The sequence below is a fragment of the Pangasianodon hypophthalmus genome, chromosome 21, assembly GCF_027358585.1.
Source record: "Pangasianodon hypophthalmus isolate fPanHyp1 chromosome 21, fPanHyp1.pri, whole genome shotgun sequence".
Lineage (NCBI taxonomy): Eukaryota > Metazoa > Chordata > Actinopteri > Siluriformes > Pangasiidae > Pangasianodon > Pangasianodon hypophthalmus.
The window spans coordinates 4719740-4735104 of record NC_069730.1 but is presented as its reverse complement, the minus strand read 5'-3'; the positions used below and the strand labels follow the sequence as shown (position 1 = coordinate 4735104).

The 15365-nt window shown below is 37.5% G+C and overlaps 1 protein-coding gene across 5 annotated transcripts in view; it reads right to left on the bottom strand.

Moving 5' to 3' along the window:
- LOC113543063 (syntaxin-1A) overlaps positions 1-15365 on the bottom strand; it is a 103644-nt gene that overhangs the window by 6552 nt on the left and 81727 nt on the right. For 2 of the 5 annotated variants that reach the window (XR_008300653.1, XR_004580320.2), the window contains exons 7-9: positions 5921-5994; positions 4712-4849; positions 240-603 (exon numbers count right to left, since the gene is read on the bottom strand). Coding sequence is in view for 3 of the 5 variants with exons in the window: in XM_026941051.3 (XP_026796852.1) it covers positions 493-603; positions 4712-4849; positions 5921-5994 (323 nt within the window). In the remaining 2 variants the exon portion in view is untranslated. The remainder of the gene's footprint in view (positions 1-239; positions 604-4711; positions 4850-5920; positions 5995-15365) is intronic. The other 3 variants (XM_053227550.1, XM_026941049.3, XM_026941051.3) reach the window with 2 other exon arrangements.

Here is a 15365-nt window from a genome sequence, read left to right as displayed (position 1 = left end):
ATAGGAAAAACATGATTGTATAAATATATAAATGTCATTTCTTGACTCAAAAACTGCAATAAGCCTTTGTTTGACTTTATTTTTTGCTCCTTGAACACCTTTTTACCTCACTCATTTTTGTCTCAGTCTGAGATTCATGAGCATGAGCACAGAGCAAAGCAGCGGCACAACACGATACGTGATGGAAGGATGAACGGAAGGACGGACATGATGATGGTCATGATGGGCGTCTGACTCACCCTCCGCGCTTTGCTCTGGTACTTTACTGCCTTCTTGGTGTCTGACACGGCCCTTTCCACGTAATCCACTGCGTGTTCCACGTTATACTCTATACGGTCGATCATCTCTCCCTGACCGTGCACACGCAGCGCAGCGAGCCGGACAGAGGGGAAGGAAGTGGGGAAGAAGGAAGAAAGGGACAGGAAAAAGAGAAAGAGAGAAAGAGAGAGTGATTTTAGACAGCAGCTGTGGACTGATTAAGGTGTTACTCACCACCTTGCTTGTTTTTTGCACTTTAACAGCTGCTTTAGTGTCTTCTTTGGCTTTTTCCACATATTCCTGGGCATTACGCACATTTGATTCAATGTTGTTCATGAGCCCACCCTGTAGGAAGATATGTAGATGGTGAGAAGCGGAAATGGAAAATTAAATATAAAACAAATAAATCCCTGTTATTGAATAATTGGTAACACTTTTAACAGTACTACATAAGAAACATTAACAAAGTACTCTGGAACAGTCAGTAGGTTTGATGTTTACATGCACATAAGATTCCGTTTAAGGTCTCTATTCGGGTTGCAGCCGTATTCCCAATACGATGTTTATGTGCGTACAGGCATCGGAATATTCCTGTATACATGGTTGTTTTAAGCAAGCCTGAGTCGCCATTCCTGAATACCTAGCCTACAGCTAAGCATCTGTTAGCACCCACAATTCCTTGCGAACTGAGCATGTGCATATATCTCCTTTCAGTGGATTTTCTGAATAAGGTGTTTACATGCAACAAATTTCCAATTCAAACAGGCGTATTCCAGGGGAGGGAATTGGAATTTGGGGAATCATTTGGGAATATTTTCTTAATCTGAATCGGGCAATCGGATTACGGCATTTACATGACTCAGTACTAATCAGAATATTGCCAAATTCTGATTAATATCAGAATATTGATGTGCATGTAACTGTAGTCAATGACAGAGGACTTTGCACTCTGCAGTAATTTTTGTTCTTTTTCGTCTAAACTTCAAGAGAGAAGAAAAAGAGAGGCTGGACAGGGAATGACGTTATACAACATTAAATGTCACAGTTAAATGAGTTAAATAGTATGATGTGTCACTCATTATTAAAAAGTATACATTTGAATCATTGGCAAAATCGGAAGTATTTTATTATAAAAGGAATAAAACACCTTGGGAAGTACTGTTATTGGGAAACAATCAACTTAAGAGTGGTAACAGTAACTCCAGTTTGCACTGGGATATACTGATTATTCTCCTACAAGTGATTATTTATAGTTTGTTAATGATGACGTTCATGATTTATTAATGTTTACTTGTCCTAGCAATCTGTCCGATTTTCTTATTTCTTTGCACCTCTGTGATTTGTGAGCGTGAGTTGAACGCGAGTAACATTCGACATTCCAGTAACTTCTTTTAAGAACGTTTATCAACAAAATTAACTGGAATACAAACACAGTTACACAGCCAAAAAACTGTATTGCGCCAATCTTAGATTTCGTAAAACTAACGGTCATTGCAGGAAATGATGTCACCATCATTACACAGTGTTACTGGAGCTTCAATTTCAAAGTTTTCAGAAATATTTAAAATATTATAGCACACATTATTCACAATCATTAGATCCACATCTATATGAAGAAATAAATAACTTATGGTTCTTACATTACTGATGCAGTAAGTAATGTTAGTTCAGGAAGTGTTAATGTAAATAATTACCAAATCATTTAGGTTAAAGCATTTGAAGGCAGTGGCATGTTGTAGCCACTTTGCTGCTGAAAATAAGTAGTATGCATGTAAAAGTGATTTTAGATTAACACATGAATTACCTCTAAAGGTTAGTGCAGATCCCAAGTTCACAGCACACTATTAAAGGCCTATTACAGAGAGAGAGAGAGAGAGAGAGGCAGCAAAGAAAGAGAGCAGCAAAGACCGAGCAAAACGCAGACTCTGTGCAGGTCACACACCTCATTTTCACAGGGAATTGAGAACAAGAGGGTGCAGGTTAGTCAGATTAATTATTAAATCAAATACATTTGTGTTAATAGACTCTTTCACTCTGACCATTAACATAGATGAATAATTCACAAGCGATATTCATAAAAGCACATTATTGATATAAAAGCTTTGCATTAAAGGAAAAATCCACCCTCAACGACTTGCATATTAGTCTTTATAATTAATTTGTGGTGTCCAAGAATTATTTTGTAATAACATTTATTTTTTGTTAAATCCTATTTTTTTCATTGACGTTTTCCCTTTTTTAACCATTTCCTACATTACCCACAATGCCATTCAACTACGTGCTGATCATCGTGCACTGAGATTTAGCCCCGAAAGAGAGCGATGCAGCAGCGCTTTAGTTCTTTAGTCTGTCTCTTATCTGTACACTCTGCTCAAACAGATCAGCTTCCAAAGCTTCAGCTTTAATGCTCATACTGTTTTCAACACCATCATGCTCATCATCTGGTTGATCAGCTGACCTGTAAACTGTCCCTCTGTGATGTCCATAAACATACAGCACCAACCAACTAACTGGTACCACAATCTCTAAGTATATCATAAATATTTCAATTAAAAAAATATTTCACATGTTTCAGGGTGGACCTTTCCTTTAATACTCACATGAAACAAACTGAACGCACATATATATATACATATATATATATATATATTTTTTTTTTTTAGTTCCGCGGTGTCAAACCTAATTCCTGACCATGCCATGTTGGAATTCTGAGTCGCTTAAAAGAGCTACTGTAACTCCTTTATAATTTTATTTTCATCTAATTGATTTGCATCTATTCTGTAGATTACCATTTAGGTTGCAGCAATAATCTTGGCTCTTAATGCAGAATTTCTAAGAAAAAAAAAAGGTTAACAGATTGATTATCCAACTGTGTGCATGATTAGGAGAGTAGGAGTTTAGGACAAAGACATTAATTTGACATACTGACATTGTACAGACTATTTCTCCAGAAACCTGGCCACACTAGCTGTATTATATCATATCTGTACATATATCTATTCTGTTTAAACCTACTGTGTCTACTGTATGGTGTATATACAGTACTGTGCAAAAGTCTTAGGCACCCTTTTTTTTAGTACAAACTTTGTTATAGATTTTTATTTTATGACTTCTACATTTCTGATTCAGTACAAAAACATTTTAGATTCCAAACATTAGTTTTCCAGCACAAAATTAAATGTTACAGAAAATGTTTGTATGTCAGTAAAAAAAAGCAGCAGATTACATAAGAGACACTTTTCAGATAAAAACAGAATGAAAGCTGCTGGGTTTTGCTGCAAAACTAAGAAGCGAGTCGACAGTCAAACTCTCCAGAAGAGCTGTGGCTGCTTACAGCTCATTTCCTTATAAAACTGCACAAACTGTACCTGAGACTACTTTTCTTTTTAAAGCGAAGGATCGTCACACCAAATATTGACTTTGTTTCATTTATTACTGTTTACTGCTCTTCATAGTATTTTTTTAATGTAGAAACATTTAGTTTCGTTATTTTTGAAGGCATCTTTGCACTACAGCATTTCTTTGCATGTGCCTAAGACTTTTGCACAGTACTGTATATATACATACAGTATACATATTCTCATATTATTATTATTTGTCATTTTTATGATTATATGTCTCGCTGTCTTATTGGTATATGTGTTCTGGGAGCTTCATACCAAGTCAAATTCCTTGTGTGTGTGAGGTGAGCACACTTGGCAATAAAAGCTCTTTCTGATTCTGATTCTGAATCTACAGAGTCTTTCTGTGCTGTTGTTGCTTTAAACACATTACTGCGTACATGTTTTTATTCTTCAGCTTTAAGCTGTTCTGTATCATAAGATACTTTTCTTTCTTTGTAGGTACGTGTGACTGAAGAAAACAGAAACTTGCAACATATCTGCTATGTATTTGCTATTTTATTTCTTTGTTTCCTAGAAGTAGCAATTTTGACTACAACTATTATATTATTCAGGATTTGTTAAAGATGGAAAATTGGCCAAGTGGCTACATTAGCTGTGTGTAGTTATATGTAGCGCAAACCTTGATAAAATTACTATAGACATTTGAGTATTTCTTTGATTTTAGATCTTTTGCTGCTGCTAACTTTTTCAGGCAGTAAACAATATGATGTCATTTCCTGGACTCAGAGATGAGGTGGGTCTCAGAGGTGAGGTGGACTGAGAGATGAGATATACAAGCAGACACTGAGGCAGTTTTTGGTGAGTGTAAATGTAATTAGCGGAAACACATACTGGCCTTTTCTAACAAGGTTTTCAAAGACGCACAGCGTGCTTGCCAGAGTGTTCCTGTATGTGTGTGTTTCTGTGTGATGCCATGGCAATGGGGCAGCAGTGAGATAAATCCCCCTCCTATGGAGAGGCCATCTGTCAGTAGAAACCATAGCCGAGCTACAAAGCGCCAGTTTTGAGGTGATAGGAGGAAAGGAGAAGGTTCCGGAGCGCTCTCTTACCTGACTCTCGACCAGCATGGCCATGTCCATGAACATGTCGTGCAGCTCGCGGATGCTGTTCTCCAGCTTGATGATCTCATTGTGCCGGGTTTCGATCTCGTTCATGGCCTGCTGGGTGATGTTGGAGTCCATGATGATCTAAAGAAAAGAAGGCGCACAGACACACACACACACACACACACACACACACACACACACACGATCAGCAGGTCTCCTTCATTCCCCATCAATTTTCAGCAAACTTTCTGACCTCTGGCTTTGGCAATTCTCTTGTTAGGAAGTGCCACAGCCGAAATCAAAATGAAACAATTGAGATTTGTTCAGTCTGCTAGAAGGGTTGAAACCTCTCTGCCTGGAATTTCAATAGCTCCCTGAACCCCTGTAACGCCTGGAGCAGATGAATACATCTCTCATACTTGCAAGCACACGAACATACAACCGACCAAAATCTGGAAATACTGCTACCTTTTAATTAACAAAAGGGCTTGACTAAATGTTATTTGCATTTGCATTTTAAAATTTGAGTTATATTGCAAAAACAAATGAAGAAACTACTATTCCTGCAGACATTAGTACGGTCCTTTTTTCAGCGTTAATGCAAAATTCTAAGTTTGCGCCAAATGTCCATATCTGTATTCAGATTCCAGCTGGAAGTCGGCGTGGCACAAACCAGAAAGGTTTTATTTTTTTTAATTAAATGTGAACTGGAAAAGCATGACACAACATGGTTGCTGGAAAAAGGAGCCATTTTTCATTAACACGATACATAACAACAAAATAGCACTGTTAGACTGTCTATATGATTTTAATGATTTTCATTTAATAACTTTGAAGAATGATGAAAACATAAGGATTGGATGTACAAGTGAATATTTCTTTTTTTTTTTAGATTAATTACATTTTTAAAAATACATTAAAATGTAATTAATTTTAATCAATTAATTTTATCCCATAAAGAGATAAAGCAACAGATATGCTGTAATGGAGAAATCCACCGTTCAAGCTTTTGTTTGGAACGCCACAACAACATTTTGTGCACCTCCTATTTGTATCTGTATTTTATACCAAATTATCTGTTCATATTCGGTTGCATTCCTCAAATAACTGTACGCATGGCTAAGACCACTCTTAGGTGCAAAATGTACTCATTAAAATTTGTCTTAGCTATGACCTATTTAGTCGTTATGACCGCTGTGAATTTCCACTTACCCCCGAAGTGAAGATAGCTGGGTTGTCACTTTCCAGCATGCTTTCTAGCTCCTCGTTTGTCGTGTTCCTTCCAGCTACACACACACACACACACACACACATACAAATACATTTAGTGCACCAGGCATATAATGTGCCTTACATTCCCTGACCTCAATATGTTGGAGACCATGACACACATACAGCACAAAAACAAGTCTGACTGCAGAAGGGAGGTTTAAACTGCTGTACTACAAAACTTACACAATTTAATTACATTTTAATCGAATTTCATCCATGATATATACAACAGAAATTCATCTGTATGATATTCTCAGCCAGATACTTGCCTAAAGGGGAAAAAAGAAAATAAAATAGGCAAATATTATTAACAAATGACTAGACTATGTGACAGTGTGTGTGTGAGTGTGTGTGATATGACAGAAATATATTACAATACTTGAAGACATTTCTATGATACACAATGTATCGTAATACAATTTTAAAGATTCAGTACATAACTTTAATTTCAAATCAGCTGCTTCCAGAGTGTAGTTTTATTATACAAAGAATTTTTTTTTTTTTAAATCACGTACCATGTGATCAAGTCATGCGATATCTCGAAAAAAGTGTATAGTAAAATAATTTATCATGATATTGATATTACATCATTGTACTTCCCAGCTCTAAAGCACATTCAGTCACTGATCACATTAAAATATAAATAGATCGTAATACACTATCATATATGATAAACAGGTATATTATAAATACATACAGAAAGCATGCTTGTCATGTTTCAGCTCTGATAACAAAAGTACCATGTGTTGGTTTGCTCTGTATCTACCTTTTTTATTTCCTTCCCTGATGGTGTTCACCTGTACCATGTTTCCATTTACTAGTTTGTTTGTTTCATTCCCTCTGTACTTTCCTGTGTCTTTGCAAAGGCTCAAGTCTAAGCCTTTTGTCTTTAACATTTCTGATTATAGAATGCCCCTCAGAAATGCCAAATGCTAAATGTGAATTTTGTTTCCACCAATCTAAAGTGACATTTTACCACATGGCTTGGGAAAGTCCAGCTTTCTTTGGATAATACAGTACACTGAAGTTTTGTTGCTTATGTTTAAAAGGTCATATTGTTAATACACTGAGTTGCCATTTTATTAGGTAGCAGATAAGTGATCCCAGTATACTACACCAGAATATGCCACATTTTCCTACAGATTTACTCATAAATTACTGCTTTTTATTTATTTTTGTTCATAGTAAAGGCTAAGAGGCTTCTCAAGATAAAACAAAAAATATCTGCTAGCCATTTTCTGGAAACTCTCCCATAATTTAATCATATACCTAGATCAAAATTCAGATCTGTTCATTAGTGGCAAAAAAAGTGAATTTGTATAAACAAAATATTTTGCAAATAAGAAACTACACCTCGTAACCTCTTTATGTGAAGTCAGTGTACAATGTTTTTTGCATTTATTAGATTGGTGTTTTATTTATGTTTTGTATGAAGGAATGAACCACTCCAATCTTTTCTATTTTCAATACTTTACCAATATCAGAGCTCTGGGAATCTTAGCAATTAAGTTGACTGTTGACAAGCTTTTGTTGAAAAACAAGAAAAAGAAAAAAAAGTAAAATGTCTGGCACATTGTGCTCACGTACAAGATAAAAGAGATAAATATTTTAATAATTTCCCCTTGGGATCAATAGTGTTTCTATATCAGTGGATCAGTTTGGAAAATGTGTCACATCCAATACTCATTCATGTCATAAGCCCGGTATTGGATCGGTGCCTTCTTATTTGTTTTGTATTCAATTGTTTTAACTAAAAATAATTTAGTACATGAGTCATATTAGTAAAATATTCTGGGCTTGAATGGAGGATATCCTGCTGGTCAGTGAGTACTGAGAGCCAGACGCTGCTCTGTGGTCATGCCAGCAGAGAGAGATGGCACCACAGGACATCAGCCAGAGCTGCTCATTTGAGCTCATACACACTCTGCATTAACTCTGGTGTGTAATGTGAATGTGTGTGTGTGTGTGTGTGTGTGTGTCTGAGTAGACGGTGGTAGCTACACGGCTGTGGGTGCAAAGGCTGTCACATGTCCAGACTAGCCACCTGGCCGTTTCCTTGTGAGAATATAATTTTCAACACTAAAGCCCTTCAGTTTTACACGGGAGACAAATTTCTGAGCTTACTGTCAAAAAAATATGAATATAAGATTGTAAAATAACTGCTGAAATAATGTAACTAAAAATCAGCCACAAGAAAAATTACACTGGTTGAATAATTAAACATGAATTAAAACAGCCCAGTTTTAATAAAATGGTGATACACTCTCCCTCTAATTTTCTTTGTTTAAGAACATGACATGATGTATTACCTTCTATAGCACTATATTTAACTGAAAAGGCAAAGAGCACACTAAATGTACTGTACAGGGGGGTCCAAAAGTCTGAGAGCAATCACGAAAAGGCTTCTGTCTGGCATACTTTTCAATTTAACACAAAGGTCTTCATTACAAATGATATTATCAGCAATAACGAGGGAAATGTAGAATCTTAGAAATATTTATATGAATTTCAGAATTTCTTAGTATTTGGTATGTCCCCCCCAAGTCTGTATAAAACCTGATGATCCATGTTCAAATCCATTGGTGTATCATCTGAACACATGCTTCAATAGAAGGGATAATTCTCATGGAAAATCTGACCTTTTGTACAAAGGAGTTAACATGGCCAATAATCACAAATTTGCTTACATTTGAATAGGGACCTAGAAATTGTGAGCCTCGAATAGTCAAGATGTTGCACAATTCCTTTTTTTTTTTGTTTTAGAATTTTCAAAATTTTAAAACTATTTCCAGTTTTAAATAAAAAAAAAAAAAAAAAAAAAACAATCCCAGATTTTCAGTGTGATCTCAGACTTTTGGACCCCATTGTACCTTTGGGTTTTTGTTTATGTCAAATCGATAGATGTCAAGTGTACTTCTGTTCCCATCTCTCCCTTTAGGAAATCGATATGCTTAATCAGTCCCCAGTTTGACTCATTCATCTGTCTGTCCCTAGGCTTTATCTATCTCTCTCTCCCCCCATTGCGCTGAATTTTTAAAAAGGTCCATCTGCATCCCTTAATCACCTGTCCGATCTCAAGGTTAATTAGTGAGTGCGGCTGAATTAATGGAACTGTGGGGGTGCGGGTGGGAGAGGAGGCCCGTCACACACAGGACAGCAGCAGTGCTCTGCATGTACCTCTAATTCAATAACAGGTACGTGTGTGTGTGAGAGAAAGAAAAGAAAGAGAACGATTGAGACATACAACTGTGGCAGTGAAATTCTTTTAAAAAGTGTCTCAGAGACAGAAGAATAGAATCATGCTCTTTGGCTGTTACGTATCAAAATCTGCGTCAAAATCAGCAAGAGAACATTTTGGACTGAAAAAAAAAAAAAGCATTCTGTGGATCCAGAAATAGCCTTCTCAGTTATAATAAACGTCAAAAGTACTAAATTTGAAACTATTACATCTTTTGTTTCACCCAGTTTCAGTCAGCAGTGGTGTTTTTTAAAAATAAATAAATAAATAAATGATAAGGTCTTTCTGGGAGCCGATTTCATGTCCAGGCTATTCTTAAACAAGTATGTTCAATATGTAACCAGAGAAAGGAAAAAACTTTACTCCTCATTGACTTCTGCAAAACAAGCATTTTCATTTGGTACGTAGCTATGGTTAAATGTAATGTGCTTCACCTTGCTGTGACACACCTCAATGCTCTACCTATAGCATGTGCTACTTATTACAAATCCCACCACCTGCTGCACTACACACATCGCTGGTTGATGGTACAACATTTTTTATTAGCCAGATTAATTAGCATGAACAGACAACTTTTTTAGAATGGGGAACAGGCAGGTATGTGTAAACAACCTGCTATAAGTAACAGTCATGTTAAACATATCAAGAAAAAATTCTAAATATATTCAAAGATTAAAATATATTTTATGTACGATTTGAGGACGGAACTCCTCTTTTCATAACGTTGATCAATGTATCGCTGACTTTTTGTAGAGGGCACAAACATGATGTGCTACACAAGAAACTTTGTTAGAAGAGGATAATAGTCCTATACTCTGTATTAACGCACTTACATAACTAGCAAACCAGCTGATCATTAGGTTTCCAGGCAACCAAAACATGGGACTGAGCAGCACAGTGAGCTAGCTAATAAATTTATAATTGGTGATATAAGTGATAAATCATCCCTTGATGGATGACAAGTTATGTGTATAATCTTTCATGGATATTTTGCAGAAAATCATAGATGGCTTGTGAGAGGTGTAATGGATCTGAAATGGTTAAAAAAAACTCCAAGCTGTTCTATAACTACATTTCCAGTCTTTCTCCACTACTTTAATCAGCGTTATATCGCAGAATGTTGCTGTTGGAAGAGGACCAGCTGTCTCCAAATACAGCTCCAAAAAATAGCTTTCCCAGGGAGAATCTGTCTGGGCTTTCTGTAGTTTTTGCTTTAATTATCACAAAACTTCAAGGTGTTTCGACTTCATTTTTAGCGCCCTGGAGGGCATGAGGGAGGTTGTTCGCATGCGGTGTCAGAAATGGAGGCGTTTCTGCTTGACAAACAGCACTAAATTATCGGCCAGATGATTTTGGAGGAATGCAAACACTTCGCACTGCTGTGTGTGTGTGTGTGTGATTGTGCCTTATATATGTGCCCATAATAAAGCCTGCAGTGACATCGTGGTCTGAATCCATGGTACTACCACAAGAGTACCTGTTTTATGTCATCATTTATATAAAAAACTTCATTCTTTATCTTTTTTTTGCTATATTCATAGTCCTACCCAGCACCTACATAAGCTCTTCGTGACAACATGTTATGTGTTTAGTTTCTAGGCTAACTTTCTGGTTTCTAACTTATGTTACAACTAATGACAACTAGCTCTGTAGCACAGTCCACCTCTGGTATGACACAGACATAGAATAGTTATAAGATGACATAACTTAAAAACTAGCACAAGCGTGGGCATTCACTGAAGATGCTCTGTGCGTCTCCTGAGACTGGCACTTGGTGGAAACATCAGTGTGAAAACCTGCTGTATAACACTGTTACATCATAAAGGATTTGACAATAACAGTCATAAATAAGTCATAACTAAATTATGTATGCTTTCTCTAGTCATTAATTAAGTAATCAGCATACTTCTGCTTATAAGACTTGTCTTGAAACTGTCATGATACTTGACATGACACTGTCTGGTGTTCATGTTTGAAGTGTTGCATCATGACCTCATGTGACTCTTACATAACAGGCATTCACTAGTATGACCTACAATGTCAGCTGTCATGACATTTCATTACAATCTTATATCAAGAAATGAAAAAAAAAAAAAAAAAGTCACTTGACTCGGTTGTTATGTCAACTTGATGCCTATTAGAATATGGAATATGCTAATGTAGGTTAATATAATGTCAGTAATGGCTTATGGAGGTTTCATGAAGCCCTATGAACATGTTTTTTGTTTTCCGCACCATTCTGTATAAACACTGGAGACTGTAGTGTGTGAAAATCCCAGGAGATCAGCAGTTTCTTAAATATTCAAACCACCCTTGGCCTAGCACCAAAGTCATAGACAGGGAGATCCCATATTGATGTTTGATTTGAACATTAACTAATACTTTTGCCTGCATGTGCATGATTTCATGCATTGCACTGCTGCTACATGATTGCCTAATTGAATAATGTCACGAATGTACAGGTGTACAAGTGTTCCTAATAAAGTGGACAGTAAGTGCATATGTGTGTCTCCTACCTCTATGTGTTTGTATGCAGTAGGCAAGTCCTGGAGGAGGAAGGAATAGGAAGAGGATGGGGTTCACGTTCTAATCATAGACAGTGATTACCCAGAGATAGGATTAAAATATGGCTTATGATATAGGTGAGAGAAGAAAGAGTGGAAGAAAGTCAGAGAAGAGGATGCAGAGAGACAGAGAGAGAGAGAGAGAGAGAGAGAGAGAGAGAGAGAGAGAGAGAAAGATGAGAGATGGAACGAGGGGATATGGTGATGGCGACTGATGGTGTTTGGAGGTCAGGGGATGATGACTGTGTTCATGGCCTGAATACTGATGCAGCTCTACTATGACATTTGAACACGGCCTCCCTGCAGGCTCAGCTGCTCTGGTCTCAATGACTCAGTGTGTGTGTGTGTGTGTGTGTGTATGTGTGTGTAAACACTCTGATGGACAACCAGAGGAAAAACAAATGGATAAGCCAAAGGAAAAAAGTTCGACATAAAAAAAAAATTTGACCTTTGCAGACTCTTAAGACCAGACTCTTGGTTGGACTTTATCACCCTCCACAGGGTCATATACATAAATAATGTCCGTCTTTTCCAAGGATGTCTGCACTACATGAATGAAAACTAGCTTTGCTTAAACATCTGGGCCATTTCCAACCAGACTTTATGCTTGTATTATTATGGAAAAAGGACGCCTTGCTATGGCAACCCCTCAGGCCAGAGGTGCTGTGCTGTGTACTGTGCCCTTGACCATCAGTAATTAGGGCACTTATCTCGTTCAGTGAGTGATGACTGCACAGTGATCTATGTGTCCATTTCAGACGAGCTGTTCTGATTAGATTACACGGCGCATACAATAACCAGAGTCCGGGACAGAGAGGGGGCAGCAAGGTCGTACCCAGGATAGATTGCCTTTCTCATTCCCACAAGCCTCTGCAAATCGAGTGATGACCATATACAGACATGGTCTCCTTCTCTTTCATTCATTCTCCTTTTCTATACCATGACTTTCAATCACTTCTCAGTCAATCTGTCTTCTTTATACTAGTCCCCTCATTCGGCATCGAAGCTGACAGCTAAATAAAGTAAGCACGTAAAGGTCAGTTGTGTCAATAGCAAGTGTATTGTAGACCAAAAGTGGCCCAACTGCTACATTTAAGGTTTTTACAGCATTTAATCTGAGCCAAAATTGCCCAAACACATCCAACCACATTTAAATGACTTGTGGCTAGTCTTGGAGCCAGAGGTCTAGCTTTCTCTAGAGAGTCTGGTACATTTAATCAGTAAACACTGGCAAAGAACTGTCTATTTTCACAAATACAGGCCCTTTGACTGACATTTTAAACCGACCACATGACTTCGTGATCTGACAGCAAATACTCAAGGGTATCTTCGCCAGAGGTTAAAGAAATCAATGAAGAAAATGATTAGCTTCATGACATTATAAAGTTGAAGAAAAAATGTGCAAAATACAGAATGACAACAATTGCCATTGCAATCTCCTCAGTTCTGAGCCAGGGATAAACTAACTCGAAAACTAAGACAGACAGAGAGACTCGGCCCACCCCTCTACAGATGGCTGTCATCTTGCTAATCCACAATCTCTGGCTATGCTACTTATGCAGATGTTATGTGGTATCACATGCTGAAATAAATGTTAAAGAATTTTTCCATCATTACAAAAAGAAAAAGTTCACAAAAATTAGTTAACTAGTGTCAGCTTGCTATTAACTCTTGCTAAGCTAGCTAAGCTAAGGACTGCCACTGGAGTACATTAGTGAAACATAAACACAGTAGCTAACTAGGTAACAGGTTGTTAAAATAAGGTATATAGCTAACTGGTTAGTGTCGCTAAACATAAAGAGCAAAGAAGCAAGGTAGGTCATAACTACTACAAATGTATACAAATATGTGTTAAGAAGAAAATAAGGTAAAATAAACCACCATTTCACCGAGAGGCTATTAGCTAGTTACCTGATACATGATAATGATAGCATGCTTAAAAACTTATTTAGCGCTTACTTTTAGTGAATGAGACTACTTTAAGACAATGGCATACTTTTAAAAAAAAAAAGAAATATAAAGTTTTTAAAGGAAACATTTTCCTCAACATGCTAGCACTGCTGCTAACAATGAATTAAAGCTACTATAAGGGCTGGTTAGTGATATTATAACTCTGTTTAATCATTATTAGCATCACTACTTTGTATTATTTTAAAGAGAGTATTATTCAAGAGTGTATTAGCTGCTTATAGCCCACCCAACCCCCACCTAGTACTCGTGGCTTTTAATGGTCAAAAACCACCTATGAGATCGTAAAGGAACAAATTAGTGGATGTCTAAGGTTCTATTAGACAAAGTGCAGCTCCATTAGACCACCTCCTGACTCGTTATGATCTTAAGTCACTCACAGCAGGTAAAAGACAGAGCAACTGTCCTCCAGCATTAGCCGAGCAATTACACACAATGCACTGGATAATGACATATGCGATTGTGGTAAAGAGGACATGGAAAAGCATTTGAATAAAGGTGAGTGATGTACTTGTGTAATAAGTGAATGCGACTATCAAAGCGTGATAGTTTAAGTGTGTTGGGGTTTGCGGGGGGTTAGGGGGTAGATAAAGGCTAAACACAGCCATTAGGCAACGGCAGCAGTGCATGTGGGATGCTCCATAATTAGGATGGAAGAATCCTGTTTGGGACAGGATGGAGGGAGGAGAATGGAGGAGGGACGGGGGGTCGGAGATGCAGAGTATGCAGAGGTGGAGAGCCCTCACGACTGTGGAGACGAGCAAATGAGCAGCAATTAGTGCTGGAGAAAAAGCTGTTAAGCAGCCCAGCGAAGGCAGCCTGCCCACGCTGGAGGATGCACGTGTACATACAGACACATTCACATTCACATACGCTGCTTGTGCACACTCTGACATGCTTGCATGCACATGCGCTAAGTGCTAAGTACTAGCCACAAAGCAGCTCAGGGTAAAATGTTCAACAGGAAATGAACTGTCTGCATTTGCCAAGACTCACAGATCAAAACTTATCATGTAATAATGACATAAGCACCTCCTTGAAACACATTAAATATGTTTATATTGAAGTATTTGTCATGTGTTTAGTCATGTGTCTGGTGCTAATTTGTTGATTGGTGCTGTATTTCATTATTCCTGTGAGAAGTTAGCAGTTTTCTCCTACTTAACATCACCAGGGGACGTTGCTAGTGCAGTTACAATGGAGCAAGCATCTTTTCACACTCACCATTTTCCAGAGAAACTCAACATCAAATTAATGGAAAAATTCCAACACAGAAATAATGGAGTTCCAGAATGCAATGCGGCTATTTAAGTTAAGCAGAGACTTGTCTTTGCTAATTATGATCTACCAGATGGCAAGTGCGATAGTGTTGACTGCAGTATTAGCATGAAAATTGAAGATTTGGACGCTAATCTGTTTGAGTGTACAGATGAGGAGGTGAGAGAGCTGGACAGCCTAAAGGACTAAAACACTGCTGCGTTGCTCTCTTTAGGTAGACATCAGCTAGTAGCTGAAAGGCATTGTGGGTAACCTTTGACCAAAGTGAAAACTGACCAAAATGTAAATGAAAGATGTTTAAACTAAAAATGTCAGTTCAGAATTTCATTGTAAAATA